The 13,733-nt window shown below is 42.9% G+C and overlaps 1 protein-coding gene across 6 annotated transcripts in view; it reads right to left on the bottom strand.

The window, feature by feature from the left end:
* LOC116977714 (ADAMTS-like protein 2) overlaps nucleotides 1-13,733 on the bottom strand; it is a 66,246-nt gene that overhangs the window by 15,073 nt on the left and 37,440 nt on the right. For 5 of the 6 annotated variants that reach the window (XM_033028417.1, XM_033028418.1, XM_033028421.1 and 2 more), the window contains 5 exons: nucleotides 11,903-12,005; nucleotides 9,820-9,965; nucleotides 8,547-8,670; nucleotides 7,756-7,836; nucleotides 7,482-7,657 (listed from right to left, as the gene is read on the bottom strand). In XM_033028417.1, coding sequence (XP_032884308.1) covers nucleotides 7,482-7,657; nucleotides 7,756-7,836; nucleotides 8,547-8,670; nucleotides 9,820-9,965; nucleotides 11,903-12,005 — 630 coding nt within the window. The remainder of the gene's footprint in view (nucleotides 1-7,481; nucleotides 7,658-7,755; nucleotides 7,837-8,546; nucleotides 8,671-9,819; nucleotides 9,966-11,902; nucleotides 12,006-13,733) is intronic. The other variant, XM_033028423.1, reaches the window with a different exon arrangement.

The following is a 13,733-nucleotide window of genomic DNA, read 5'->3' as shown; positions in this document are numbered from 1 at the left end:
AGATATCAAACTTATTGGATGTGCCAGCCACAACCCATTGAGAAAAACATCAGACTTTATGAATATACTGGGTGTGGATAGAGGGCATCGAGAACTTCTCCTTAGTTATTCCTCCTAACCCACCTCACAAAATCATCTGGTCATGACCACACTGCTGTTTGGAGATACAAAGAACTGCAGATGCTGGTTTACAAAACAAGACAAAAAGTGCTAGTCCATCTCTTTCTGCCTTCTTTTGTTGTTTGTAGAACCTTATGCCGCACACAATGAGCCTACCTACATGTTCTTCATTACAACAGTAACTATTACACTCACTGTTATAATGATGTGAAGGAAGGAACTGCTTACACCAAAGATAGACACATAAAGCTGGAGTAACTCAACAGGCCAAAACAAGTTTAGCAGCAATACATAGCTTGTATGACCTTATTCCATTTTAGAGCACTAGTAACACCTGCTTTATTGAGCACTAAATGAATCATTTTAATACAAGCTGAAACCACAAAATATGCAGCTTCTTGATTCCACGATTATTTTTATGGCACAACATAGTGCAGAAGGAGTTTATTTGGCCCATCATAACTGCTGACTCGCTCAAGGAACTATGTGAATGATTCCAGTTACGTTTTCTCTCCCCACATCCCTTCAAATATTTTGTTATCACCTTCCCTTTTCACAGTAATTATTGAATCAGTTTCTACCACTACTTCAGGCAGTTAGTTCTGTGTCACATCCCGTTTTGTGAAATAATTCTTCCTTATCTCTCCAATGGTTCCATTGCTGATCATCTCAAACCTCTGTTCTCTGGCTCAACTAACTGCTCTGTCAATAAAAGATGCTTCTCCTCACTTAATGCGGGTACATAGTTCCTTAAAAGTAGCATTACAGGTAAATAGAGTGGTCAAGAAGGCTTGTGGCACATGGACCTTCATCCATCAAAGTATTGAGTATAGAAGTTGGGAAGTCATGTTACAGTTGTGTAAGACATTAGTGAGGTCACATTTAGAAACATAGAAACAGAAAAATATGTACAGGTGTTGGCCATTCAATATGATCAAGCCAGCACTGCCATTCAATATGATCATGGCTGACCATCTATAATCAGTACCCCGTTCCTGCTTTTCTCCCATATCCCTTGATTCCATTAGCCCTAAGAGCAAAGTCTAACTCTCTCTTGAAAATATCCAGTGAATTGGCCTCCACTGCCTTCTGTGGCAGAGAATTCCACAGATTCACAACTCTCTGGGTGAAAAAGCTTTTCCTCATCTCCGTCCTAAATGGTTTACCGCCTTATTCTTAAACTGTGACTCCTGGTTCTGGACTCCCCCAACATCAGGAACATTTTTCCTGCATCTAGCCTGTCCAATCTTTTAAGAATTTTACTGTATATGTTTCCATAAGATTCCCTCTCATCCTTCTAAATTCCAGTGAACACAGGCCCAGTCGACCCATTCTTTCATCATATGTCAGTCCCGCCATCCCGGGAATTAACCTGGTGAACCTACGCTGTACTCTCTCAATATTAATAATGTCCTTCCTCAAATTAGGAGACCAAATTTGCACACAATACTCCAGGTGCGGTCTCACCAGGGTCCTGTACAACTGCAGTAGGACCTCCTTGCTCCTAAACTCAAATCCTCTTGCAATGAAGGCCAACATGCCATTAACTTTCTTCACTGCCTGCTGTACCTGCATGCTTACTTTCAGTGACTGATGCACAAGCACACCCAAGTCTCGTTGCATATCCCCCTTTCCTAATCTGACTCCATTCAGATAATAATCTGCCTTCCTGTTCTTGCCACCAAAGTGTATAACTTCACATTTATCCACATTATACCGCATCTGCCATGCATTTGCCCACTCACCCAACCTATCCAAGTCACCCTGCAGCCTCTTAGCATCCTCCTCGCAGCTCACACTGCCACCCAGCTTTGTGTCATCCGCAAACTTGGAGATGTCACATTTAATTAACTCGTCTAAATCGTTAATATATATTGTAAATAACTGGGGTCCAAGCACCGAGCCTTGCGGCACCCCACTAGTCACTGCCTGCCATTCTGAAAAGGACCCAGTAATTCCTACTCTTTGCTTACTTTCTGCCAGCCAGTTCACTATCCATTTCAATACCCTATGCACAATACCATGTGCTTTAATTTTGCACACTAATCTCTTGTATGGTATTAAGTCAAAGGCTTTGTGAAAGTCCAGATACACCCCACCCACTAGCTAACACTTATCCATTGTACTTGTTACATCCTCAAAAAAATCCCAGAAGATTAGTCAAGCATGATTTCCCCTTCATAAATGCATGCTGACTTTGACCGATCCTGTCACTGCTTTCCAAATGCGCTGCTATAACATCTTTAATAATTGTCTCAAGCATCTTCCCCACTACCGATGTAAGGCTAACAGGTCTATAATTCCCCGTTTTCTCTCTCCCTCCTTTCTTAAAAAGTGGAGTTACATTGCCTTCCCTCCAGTCCACAGAACTGATCCAGAGTCGAGAGAACATTGGATGATGATCACCAATGCATCCACGATTTCTAGCGCCACCTCATTGCGTACTCTGGGATGCAGACCGTTAGGCCCTGGGGATTTTGGTATTCTTGGTATTCTTGGTATTTTGGTATTTTTGGTATTTTGCATTTTAGTTTTAGTTTTTTAGAGATACAGTGTGGAAACAGAACCTTCGGCTCACAGAAACCACACTGACCAGCGATCCCCGTACACAAGCACTACCCTACACACAAGCGACAATTTAACATTTTTACTGAAGCCAATTAACCTATAAACCTGCAAGTCTTTGGAGTGTGGGAGGAAACCGAAGCATCTGGGGAAAATCCAAGGTATCAACTAAGGAGTCTTATCAGCTTTTTGTGTCTATCTTCGATTTAAACTGTGACAGGAGAACGTACAAACTCCGTACAGACAGCACCCGTGGTTAGGATTGAGCCCGGGTCTCCGGCGCTGTAAGACAGCAACTCTACCGCTGCGCCACCGTGACACCTTCTACTATTAGGTATGAAATATTCCGTAAAATATGTAAATAAGCAAAACAAACCCTTTCAACATCTCGTGTAAGAAGGAACTGCAAATGCTGGTTTAAACCGAATATAGACACAAAAGCTGGAGTAACTCAGCGGGACAGGCAGCATCTCTGGAGAGAAGGAATGGGTGATGTTTTGCATTGAGACCCTTCTTCAGACTAGTCTGAGTTACTCCCACTGAGTTACTCCAGCTTTCTGTATCTATATCTTTTCAACATCTCAACAAATCTACATATATTTTGCCTGATGCGAAATTTACCACTAATTTCATTTGATGCAAAAGGTGGCCACTTTACAAGTTATTTGGAAAATTGATTTTATTATTTTATTACCAATGGGGCACCTATCAAAACCAAAGGTAATGGACTAATATATTAAACCCAGGAATGAAAGACATGTAATAATCACAAATTTACACATTCAAAATCCTCAATATATACCTTAAATTTTATTGCCAAAACAGATGTGGCTCCCCTCCTGTCAAATGAACTGCTCCTCAGGGCTTCTGACCTATAACATCATAAGATGAAGAGATTGTTGTCAGAAGCACAATCGAAGAGTTAATGTTGGATTCACATTGCATGTTAGCTCTTCAGTGGCAAAGGCAACATTCAAAACTTTCCACAAGCTGCATTTGAAATATAGTAGCCGGTTTTAGAGGGGGGTGGACCTACACAAGGAGCTCCTTCCTTGATACGTTTTTGTCTCTCCATATTTTAACAAATCTCTAAAGAATGAAGAGTCAAATCTCTAAATAAAGAGGAGTCAAATGAAAGCTATCTGTCTGCTCTGTCTTAATCTCCATGTGCGACCTGCCTGAAGCATGCATCAGAGATAACAGTTCCAGCCTTAGCAATGGGTAAATCTTGCCTCAACTCAACAAAGAATTCTTCCCCTTTAATTCCAGGCGCCTAGAAGGGCTGCTGTTGTCTCTGACCAGGGCTGTTTATGGGGTTCATGTCTCAGTTAGAATGAAGGACATCTTTAACCACTTCCTATATATTCAACGACTGAGATTCAGGGCCACGCTAGTAAAACTTGCAATTATTGGTGTATGTGGTCATTTTTTGAGTCAATGCTGTTGGTGGGTTCCTTCTTGAACCAATGCAGTCCATACAGTGGAAACCCACAGAGCGACTAGGATACTCTAAGGTACCTGACTGGCATGACCAATTTTGTTTTAAACAGCAGGCTGTCGTTAACTGCATCTCAGTAGAGGTCAGGACAATTAATCCAAATCAGGATTTCTCAAGGCAAATGGGAGAGAGCAGCCATGTGATGGAAAGCATGTATCGATAGCATGTCACTGTCCTGTATTTGTTCCTCTTTAACCTGGTTTACTTGGTGGCTCTCTCACTTTCTGCCACGCTCCTCTCAAATGGTCTCTTCAGCTTTTGACACCATGGATCAATAACCCAGTACAGCAGTTCATTTGACAGGAAGGGGGAGGGGGAGAAAGCAACATGAATTTGGCAGCAACATTTATAATGTGTAAATTCAGCAGTCTGAGCTCAATGAATGTTTGGAACTCATTTATTGGAAAATAATTCTGAAGAACGATATTAGTTGGGGAATCATTTGGCACCAGGTGAGATCTAGCGCTGACATTCCTTCACAATGTTTGCAAAAGTAATGTAAAGTTTTGAATGTTCCATTTTGCCCAGAATCCACTGTTAATAATGGACAAGTCACAGCCTTGTCTCCTTTGTATTTCGCCATGCAGTGAAGTGCACAGATTCCTAATTCACTAATCATGTACCTGAAGGAAAAAACATGGCTGTTACGGAAAGCGTGAAAGATGCAAGTTTTCAATATTCCTCGATGACCTAAAAACGTCCAACTTTAGAACTTAACAATTACTTCTCCAGTGGATTCACTGTTGTAACACAGGCAAACAGAACATCAATTTAAACATAGCAAGGCCTCATAAATGACAAAGAAACAAATCTCGAGTTAATTTGGTTACCTCATAAATGTAGGCCTTGCTGTTCTTTGATTGTGTCACGTTGTTTATTATAACCCAAACAGGAAGATAAACAGTTTTTTTGGGTTAATACTCATATATAAGATGCTTCTCTCCAAAGATGCATAACTCCGTCAGTATCTGTAAAGTGTATCTAACCATAGCAGGGAGCAGTTGAACCTGAAACTGTTTGGTTTAGTGCTAAGAGTGTTATAAAACTGGCATTCTGCATGGTGAAACAGTCAGTGGCTCAGGGCGGGATTGGCAAAACTCTTAGGATGACCCCAGGGACATCAAGAATTACAGCCTAACTTGAGTGCACTGGTTGTATAGGCAACAAAAGAAAATTACTTCTTTAAATTTTAATGTTATAAATTTAAAAAATGATAGATGCCAGGAAAATGGCCAGCTCGATTGAGGTAAAAAACATCCAACCTTAGACAGGAGTCTATTCAACTTTATAATTAGTGTGGGAAGCTGGTTCACCCTGGGCATGGACACACTGGGCAACCAATGGCAGGAATGAGGAGGCAGGAGGTCCTGTGATAGCATTTCCCAAATCCCAGACTTACAACCACAAGCCCACGGGGATATTCCTTGGCATACTCCCCCATTCTTTAGCTAACAAAGGTTAGCAGAATGAAACACAGTGGAAAGTTGGTATTTCTATCCTAAAGGATCACGGTACCTCCAGATTCAGGCACACTTTCTTCCCAGCTGTTATCAGGCAATTGAATAGTCCTTTTATCAGCTGGAGAGTGGTCCTACTGGAGACCTTTGAACTATCTTTAATCAGACCACCTTTTACCCTTTATCTTTTATCTGTACACTGTGGACTGTAATCATGTGTAGCCTGTTCTTTGACTGGATAGCATGCAAACAAAAGTGTTTCACTATACACATGACAATAATAAATTAAACTCTTTGATTAGTCTCTTGAATTAGTTGAACAATGAGATATTGATTGCCATTGCAAACGGCAGTTTTCTGCAGAATAATTGGAATTAACAGATTCCTCACAGTTAGGGAGGTGGTGGATTTTTAATCCCTCATTTTCAGCCAGCCAGTATTATCCCGTCACTCATGGTCTTAAGATAATGCAATATCCCAAATACTTCAACTCCTGGAATTCTGAAATCTGCTATCATCAGCAAATGTTTTAGGTTAACGTAGAAGATAACTGGAGCTTGTAGTCAGATAACCTTACAATCCCAGTGGCATAGAGATAAGCAGCTTACTATCTGTGAGGATGTGGTCAGTCATTTAAGATGTCTTTAGTTTGAAAAACAACCTTTCTTCAAACCTATAAACTTCGAACTACATCGATTTCAAGAGAATTGGCTTCCAGTGACTCTGAAACATCAGTGAGTAGTTGGAGAAACAAGGAACTGGTTTACAAAAAATACACAAAGTTCTGGAGTAACAGCGGGTTAAGCAGCATCTCTAGAAAACATGGATAGGTGATGTTTCAGGTAGAGACCCTTCTTCAGACTGTTTGTGGTGGGGAGTACGAAAGTTGGAAGAATGGTGGGAGCAAGACAAAGCCTGGCAAATGATAGGTGGATATGGGTGAGGGGAGATTTTGCAGATGGTTGGACAAAGGACAGAGATGAAAAGACAAAAGGCATGAGATAAGGATAGAAAAGGTACAAATTGTGAAGCCAGAGGAAGGAACATAGGTGGAAGGAGAGGGGGAGAGGAGAAGTGAGTGGTTGAATGGCTGACCCATACATGGCAACCATATCGGATTTTACTCATTTGATTGTTTACTGATGAAGTGATGGTTAGGGCTTACATAACTTCATAGTACTTAATTGTACAATTAATTTTCTATGACAAATTATACACGTTAATAGATTTGTAAAGGTATGGGGACAAGTTTGAATGGTCTGCATGGGTGCCTGAAAGGGTGGTGAAAGTTTTCAACAACTACAAAAGTACTTGAAGGGAAAAATTACATACTATTGTTAATTATAAATATTGGGTGGGATACAAATAGTTATGCATCCTAAGGTACAGAGAGGATGGGGGGGGAGGCTAGAAAGGATGCTGCACATCAATGCTTGATAGCAATGCACAGTTGGAAAATATGGATTTGTTATATTGTGGTTAAATATTCTATCAAATCAGGAATATAACTTACCAGTTGGAACAGAACCCCTGTAGGGATTTATATTTACGTATAAGGGAAAAGAGAGAAAGTTTGCAAATCAAAAGATGAATAGCAACAATCATTCAAGGCAGTACTCATCTCACCCAGACTTTATAGAATGTCACCTTATCTTCACACATAGTCTACTGACCATTCCTTTGTAATCCTCACCCTCCACTGGTTCCAATACCATGTATTTGTGACCATGACACGGAAGTTTAACTGTGCATTCATGTGACTGGTATTGAGAGCTGACAGGGTACACAATGATGCGGCTGAGGTCATGATGCCTGCTCTAGGCGTTATCTGTGTTACGTACCATTACGTTCAGTCCCTGGTTTGTAGGTCCTTGGGCAATGATGTACTCAAAGCCATCAGACAGTGGGTTTGCAGGCCGCCTGTACTTGAACACTGTTCCCGCTATTCGGAAATTCCGAGGATTATCAATTGCAGTGTTCCCATTAAAGAAGAAGTAGCCCCCTTCATCTGCGAGAGCTTAGGGAGGAAAAAAGGAAAGCAGTGATACATAAACTCATGGTAAATAAAGGATAAATAGGTGGAATGGTTAAGAATGAATGATTTCACAGAATTACCTAAAATATTTTCTGTTTTCCTCCTTTCAATTATTTGAATGTCAGAAGCACCAACTGGAATGTTTGTTATAAAGAGGTAACCTGCAGAGCAAAGAAGAAATGTAGGTAAAGCTTTCATCACCTCCTAATGCATCCATTAGGGGTGCACTTCTGCAATTCATCCCTAGCCGAATGATGGTGACCTTTGGATTTCTGAGTCTCAATTGAATGTTTTCAAGGTGTAGACTAAAATCCCTGTGTGAGGTCCTTCAACAAGTCTTGCAGACAAGCTTTGCTGCGTTTGTGTGACAGATTTGTCAATACCAGTAACACATTTGTGTTGCATTTGCTTCTCAAGAATACCTCACTCCCTTCACCTCAGAGTTGACAGCTGTGCCTCCAGCCATTTCGGATCAACATTCGGGAAATCCTTTCCTCAAAGCTCCCTGCATCTCACCTTCAATTTCTCCTTTTAACCTAAGCATCTGGACACCGAGCCAAACCACACCAGTTTGTTGAGACACAACATTTTGTTCATTTTTTAATCTGTAAATAATCCTGTGAAATGTTGCAGTGTATTTTGCGATGCTCATGGCACTACATACTGTAAATCCAAGCTATTGTTCTTGCACCTGGTGACTTGAGTCAATCCACAGCTTTCATTCAACGCTGATCTTAGATAATAACGTGGAACAAGAGGCCCCACTGAGCCTATGTTGAGATGGTCATGGAAACATCGCCTCTGAGGCCAGCTGCCCCTTTGCTCCCACTGTTAACCTGCAGCAAAACACCAGGCTCAGCTGCACTCCTACCTAAGTGTGTGATGCCTCGTCGGTAGGTGCCTGAGATCCGGAAGCAGGTGCTGCCATCCCCACCGCACAGTCCACATTTATCGAGTCTTTTGGAGGAATACAGGAGACCATCACATCCAATGGGCTGCAAAGAAAATATGTGTAGGAAGGAACTGTAGATGCTGGTTTAAACCGAAGATAGACACAGAAAGCTGGAGTAACTCAGCAGGTCAGACAGCATCTCTGGAGAAAAGGAATAGGTGATGTTTTCGGATTGAGACCCTTCTTCGGACCCAGAAAATAATGTCATGTTTATTGAGATGACTGGACAAGCCGACAATTTATTCAGTACCAATCACCATCCCTCATCCTAATTTCCTGCGGATGATTTTTATTCCATTGTGTCTATTCAATTCCCTTTTGGATCTGCTTCCACCACCATGACAAACGGTGACTTCCAGTGGTAGCGTCACTGAATCATACAGCGCATAAACTGGTCCTTCAGCCCACCGAGTCCCCATTGGCAATCAAGCATCCATTGACACTAATCCTACTATGGATGACATTAACTGCTGCTGTTATACCTCAGTGATGGAGTCAATGGTGGTTGTGGATGGGGCACCAATCAAGTGGCTGCTAGGTCCTCTACAGTATGAGGCTTCGGATCAACGTGACCGTAAGTGTCATCTATCCATGTTGTTCTGAGGTGCTGCCTGACCTGCTGATTTACTCCAGCACTTTGTGTCCTTTTACAGTATCAAGCTTCTTGAATATTTGTTGAAGCTGCACCCATCCAAGCATGTGGAGAGTATTCCACTCATTCCTGAGTAGTTTACTTTAGTTTAGAGATTCAGTATGACGCCAGGCCCTTTGGCACATCAAGTGCGCTTAACCATTGATCACCTGTTTGTACTAGTTTCATATTATCCCACATATCACTGTACCTTAATTGGTACACGTAACAATAAAAGACCTTTGAAACCTTTTCTTGTATAGGGGTCAAGAGAAGAGCGTTCCCGTTGCGGCCCTGTTTCCACCAATCTTTCCACCACTGCGCACAAGAAGCGCAAGACACCATTGTATGCACATGCCTAGAAGTGTGTTCAGCTCTGGCTGAACAATTTCAAATCTTGAGATGTGGACTCGATAAGAAGACTTTCTTATCGACTACATGCACATTAGGGGCAATTTTTACACAGGGCAATTAACTTACAAACCCGCGCGTCTTTGGAACGTGGGAGGAGACCAGGGGATTCCAAACACAAGTTCAAACCTCAAACTTAAATGAGCTTACCTCACATCGTCCAGTGATGCACACACCCTGATAGGTTCTGTCCCGGCAAGAGGTACCATCCTGAGCAGGGACCATTAGCTGCCGCTCTCCATCAGTAGTGGTGCATTGCAAATCGCACGGCTTGTTTGAAATATTAATGTAGTCATCTGTTTGACAACAAAATGGAGTGTTGTACACAGAGTCCGGGCATTCCTCATCATGAAAAACAATTTTCAATCAGCCTTAGTTGGGTGAGTTTTTGACAGTTAGATTTCTTGCTGGATTTCTGACCTTGGCAGGGAGCCAGAGATTTACACGCCACCACCAAACAGCAATATCTCATTCCATCGCACAAAATAATGTTGATGCAGGACCAAGAATGCCCACGCACACACACTCAATGCTTGTATGCACATTGCCATAACATGATTGTTATAAGTGGACACATTGTGAGGTCTATGGCAGGCAAGTAGTATACAATACAATACAATTTATTTGTTGTCATTTGAACCCAGAGGTTCAAACGAAATTTGGTTTCTGCAGTCATACAAACAACAAGAAGAACCAAGACACAACACAATTTACACAAACATCCATCACAGTGAGTCTCCTCCTCACTGTGATGGAAGGCAAAGTCTTATCTCTCCCCTGCACTCCTCGTTCTCCTCCCGATGTCAGAGTCAAAGCCCCCGGCGGGCGATGGTAAATAAGTCCCGCGGCAATTATAAAGCCGGGCCGGGTGATGCAAGGCCCCGCTCCAGGTCTTGGTGTTGGAGCCCCCGGCGTGCGCTAACAAGTCCCGCGGCCATTTAATGCCGCGTAGGGCAATGTAAGGCCCCACTCCAGGTCATCCTCAACCCCGCAACTCGGGCGGGAGAAGTCGCCGTTGCGGAAGCCCCGAAAAGCGGTCTCCCAGCAGGGACCCGCGGGCTCCCGGTGTCACCGTCCACTGGGCCGGCGGTTGGAGCCTCCGAATCTCCTGGGTCGAGCCGCAGCAGCGCGCCACCACCGCTCCTCCCTCTCCGAACTCGGCCAGTGGTGGTGGGTAAGTCCGCAGCTCCGCGACTGGAGCCCCAGGTCGTTCCGGTTGGAGGCCGCTCCACGGTGCTAGGCCCCAACGACAACGGAGACCCGACAGAGAAAAGGCCGGGTTCTCCGTGCAGGGGAAAGATTTTTAAAAGTTTCCCCACCCCCCACACACATACCCAGTTTAAAAAATAAATAAAAACTACATTCAAACGAGACAAAAAAAAAAAACAAAAAAAAAAAAAAAAAAAAAAAAGACAGACGGACTGCAGAGGTCGCTGCGACGTGAGTCGCGCTGCCCAGTAATTGGGCTCATCAAGTCCAAAGTAACATTTAACTGATCACCTGATGCGACCTCTAACAAATTGCCTGCAATAGACCTCACAATGTGTCAGCTTACAGCAAATAGATGTTACGGCAAACATACAAACAAGTGTGCATATGTGTGGGGACACAAGGAATTGCAGATGCTGGTTTACAAATTTAAAAAAGTGCTGGAGTACTCAGCGGGTCAGACAGCATCTGCAGAGGACATGGATAGCCGACATTTTCGGGTGGGGACCAATCCTCAGACTGAAGAAGGGTCTCGAACCAAGATGTCATCAGTCCATTTCCTTCATAGAGGCCAAATAACCTGCTGAGTTTCTTCAACACTTTGTGTGCATGTATGTTCATGATTTTGCATCAAAATTATTTGGTGTAATGCAAATTAGATACGAGCTACCATAACTATCAATCACGTAGCACCTTCAACATACTTGGTCTCATTACAATTGGTGACCCAAGGCTTGATCAGAGAAGTGGATTTAAAGGAGCATCTTAACTGAGAAAGCAGTAGAGTAGCAAGATATTTAAGAACTGTAATTCTGGAGTTCAGGAATTTGGGATTTGTGGAGCTAAATGCTTGTCTGTTAATGGGGGATAAATTTAAATCAGAAGAATGCAGAAATCAAAAAGAGATGCCAGTCTGGAAAAGTTCCGAAGAGTGGTACTTTATATATCAGTTTTAAATTCAATGCACAATGCAACCAGAATCCTATTTGTTTCTATTTTTTATAGTAAATTTACAGTTTCTTACCTGGATACAATGGAACCCAATGATAATATCGGCCACTGAAGGCTTTGGCATTGAAAGCTGAACATTGCTGCTGTTTGAAACTGGCACCATTGTTTGGACAGGGCTGTGTGGAACCAGAAAATTATTATTAATGCAAAGAAAGGAATATCCAGCATTGTTTTAGCACCTTTCACCTTCGCAGGGCACCTTGGACACCTTATGGTAACCAAGTACATCTTCTTGGTTACCATAAGGTAGGGATTGTTGTCATGTGGAAAACACAATGGCTAAGTCGTATGTTACAAGCTCCCACTAAAAGAATGTGATAATCCATTTTTGTAATGTTGTTTGATGGTTAAGTATAGATCAGTATCAGACAGAACGCACAGTTTTATCTGAAACTAGACTAAGTGGGACCCGTTGGGTCCCAGCATCACACGGGAGGGCTGGTCACCAACGCAATATTCCACCTCTCCACCAATTCCAATACTGCTCGCCAGTGGGGGGGGGGGGCTGTCTGTTGCGCTAGTATGGGTGTTGCGGGCTGAAGGTACTGGTTTCCAGAAGGCTAGTATAGACATTGTGGGCTGTATGGATGCTTGGGCAGGCATCCAATTGGGCTGCAGACACCCGACAACCAAAATTATTTTTGTGAACACAAACTTGTTAAAAAAGGCGAGGCAAACAATTGGGCTGCAGACACCCGACAACCAAAATTCTTTTTGTGAACACAAACCTGTTAAAAAAGGCGAGGCAAACAATTGGGCTGCAGACACCCGACAAACAAAATTCATTTTGTGAACACAAACTTGTTAAAAAGGCGAGGCAAACAATTGGGCTGCAGCCACCCGACAACCAAAATTCATTTAGTGAACACAAACTTTAAAAAAAGGGCTGCAGCCACTTTACAGCCGCATCGAGGGGACTCACAGTGGAGTAGACGTGCGTTCAGTGTTATTCGCAGCTCAGAGAGCCGTGACCCTCTCGCTTCCTGGTCTGGCAGAGACCGAGTGAGGCACGACACTTCCTGGTTTTATAGTCCCTCCCCCTGCTGCCAGAGGGGGCAGCAGAGAGAATGGGGAATTTTGTATAAACATTAATATCTCTCTTGTTTTTCATCGACGGAAAAAATCCTCCGCACTCATATGGCGGAGGGGGGCTCTGAGCGAGGTGACCAAAAATGACGGCCGTAGGTCGCGGCGTTCTCTCAGAAATCGCAGCACAGTAGGCCAAAAGCGGTCAAGATCAGAGATTTAGTAATATAGATAATGCACTAACGCACACAATGTTCACCCAGAGAGCATGTGTGAAGCCTCAGTTTAACTTATTCCTACAGCATGGAAACAGGCTTTTAAGGCTACCATATCCACATCAGCCATCAAGTAACCATCTACCCTTTCTATTTAGCAGCACTTTGGTCCATAGCTTCCTATACCGTGACAATTCGAGTGGGTATCTGGGTACTTCATAAGTGTTGTGAAACTCTCTGCCTTCACACACCTCAGGCAGGGAATTACAGATTCCAACCACCCTTTGAGTGAAATGAAAATCGTCATTATATCTCATATGACCGTCTTACCTCTTCCCCTAAACTTAAACTTCAGTTTTAAACACTGCCAGCTAGTTTTAGACACAACTTCCCAATGGTTCTCAACACCACCATTTTTCTGGAGTAAGATCCGTACTGACAACATGAAGGAAAGTGCTATGTTCTGCATGGAGAGAGCTTCACATAATGCATCCCATTCAGCCAGTGAACAATGTTGTCTATTCATCCCCAAATCCCCTTGTCGTCAGCTATAGAGAGAAAAAATAAGAGCCGTCCAATTTTCTGAAGGATGTGAGATCAGTA

Source organism: Amblyraja radiata, chromosome 10, assembly GCF_010909765.2.
Source record: "Amblyraja radiata isolate CabotCenter1 chromosome 10, sAmbRad1.1.pri, whole genome shotgun sequence".
Taxonomy (NCBI): Eukaryota; Metazoa; Chordata; class Chondrichthyes; order Rajiformes; family Rajidae; genus Amblyraja; species Amblyraja radiata.
This window is presented reverse-complemented; position numbering and strand designations above follow the sequence as displayed.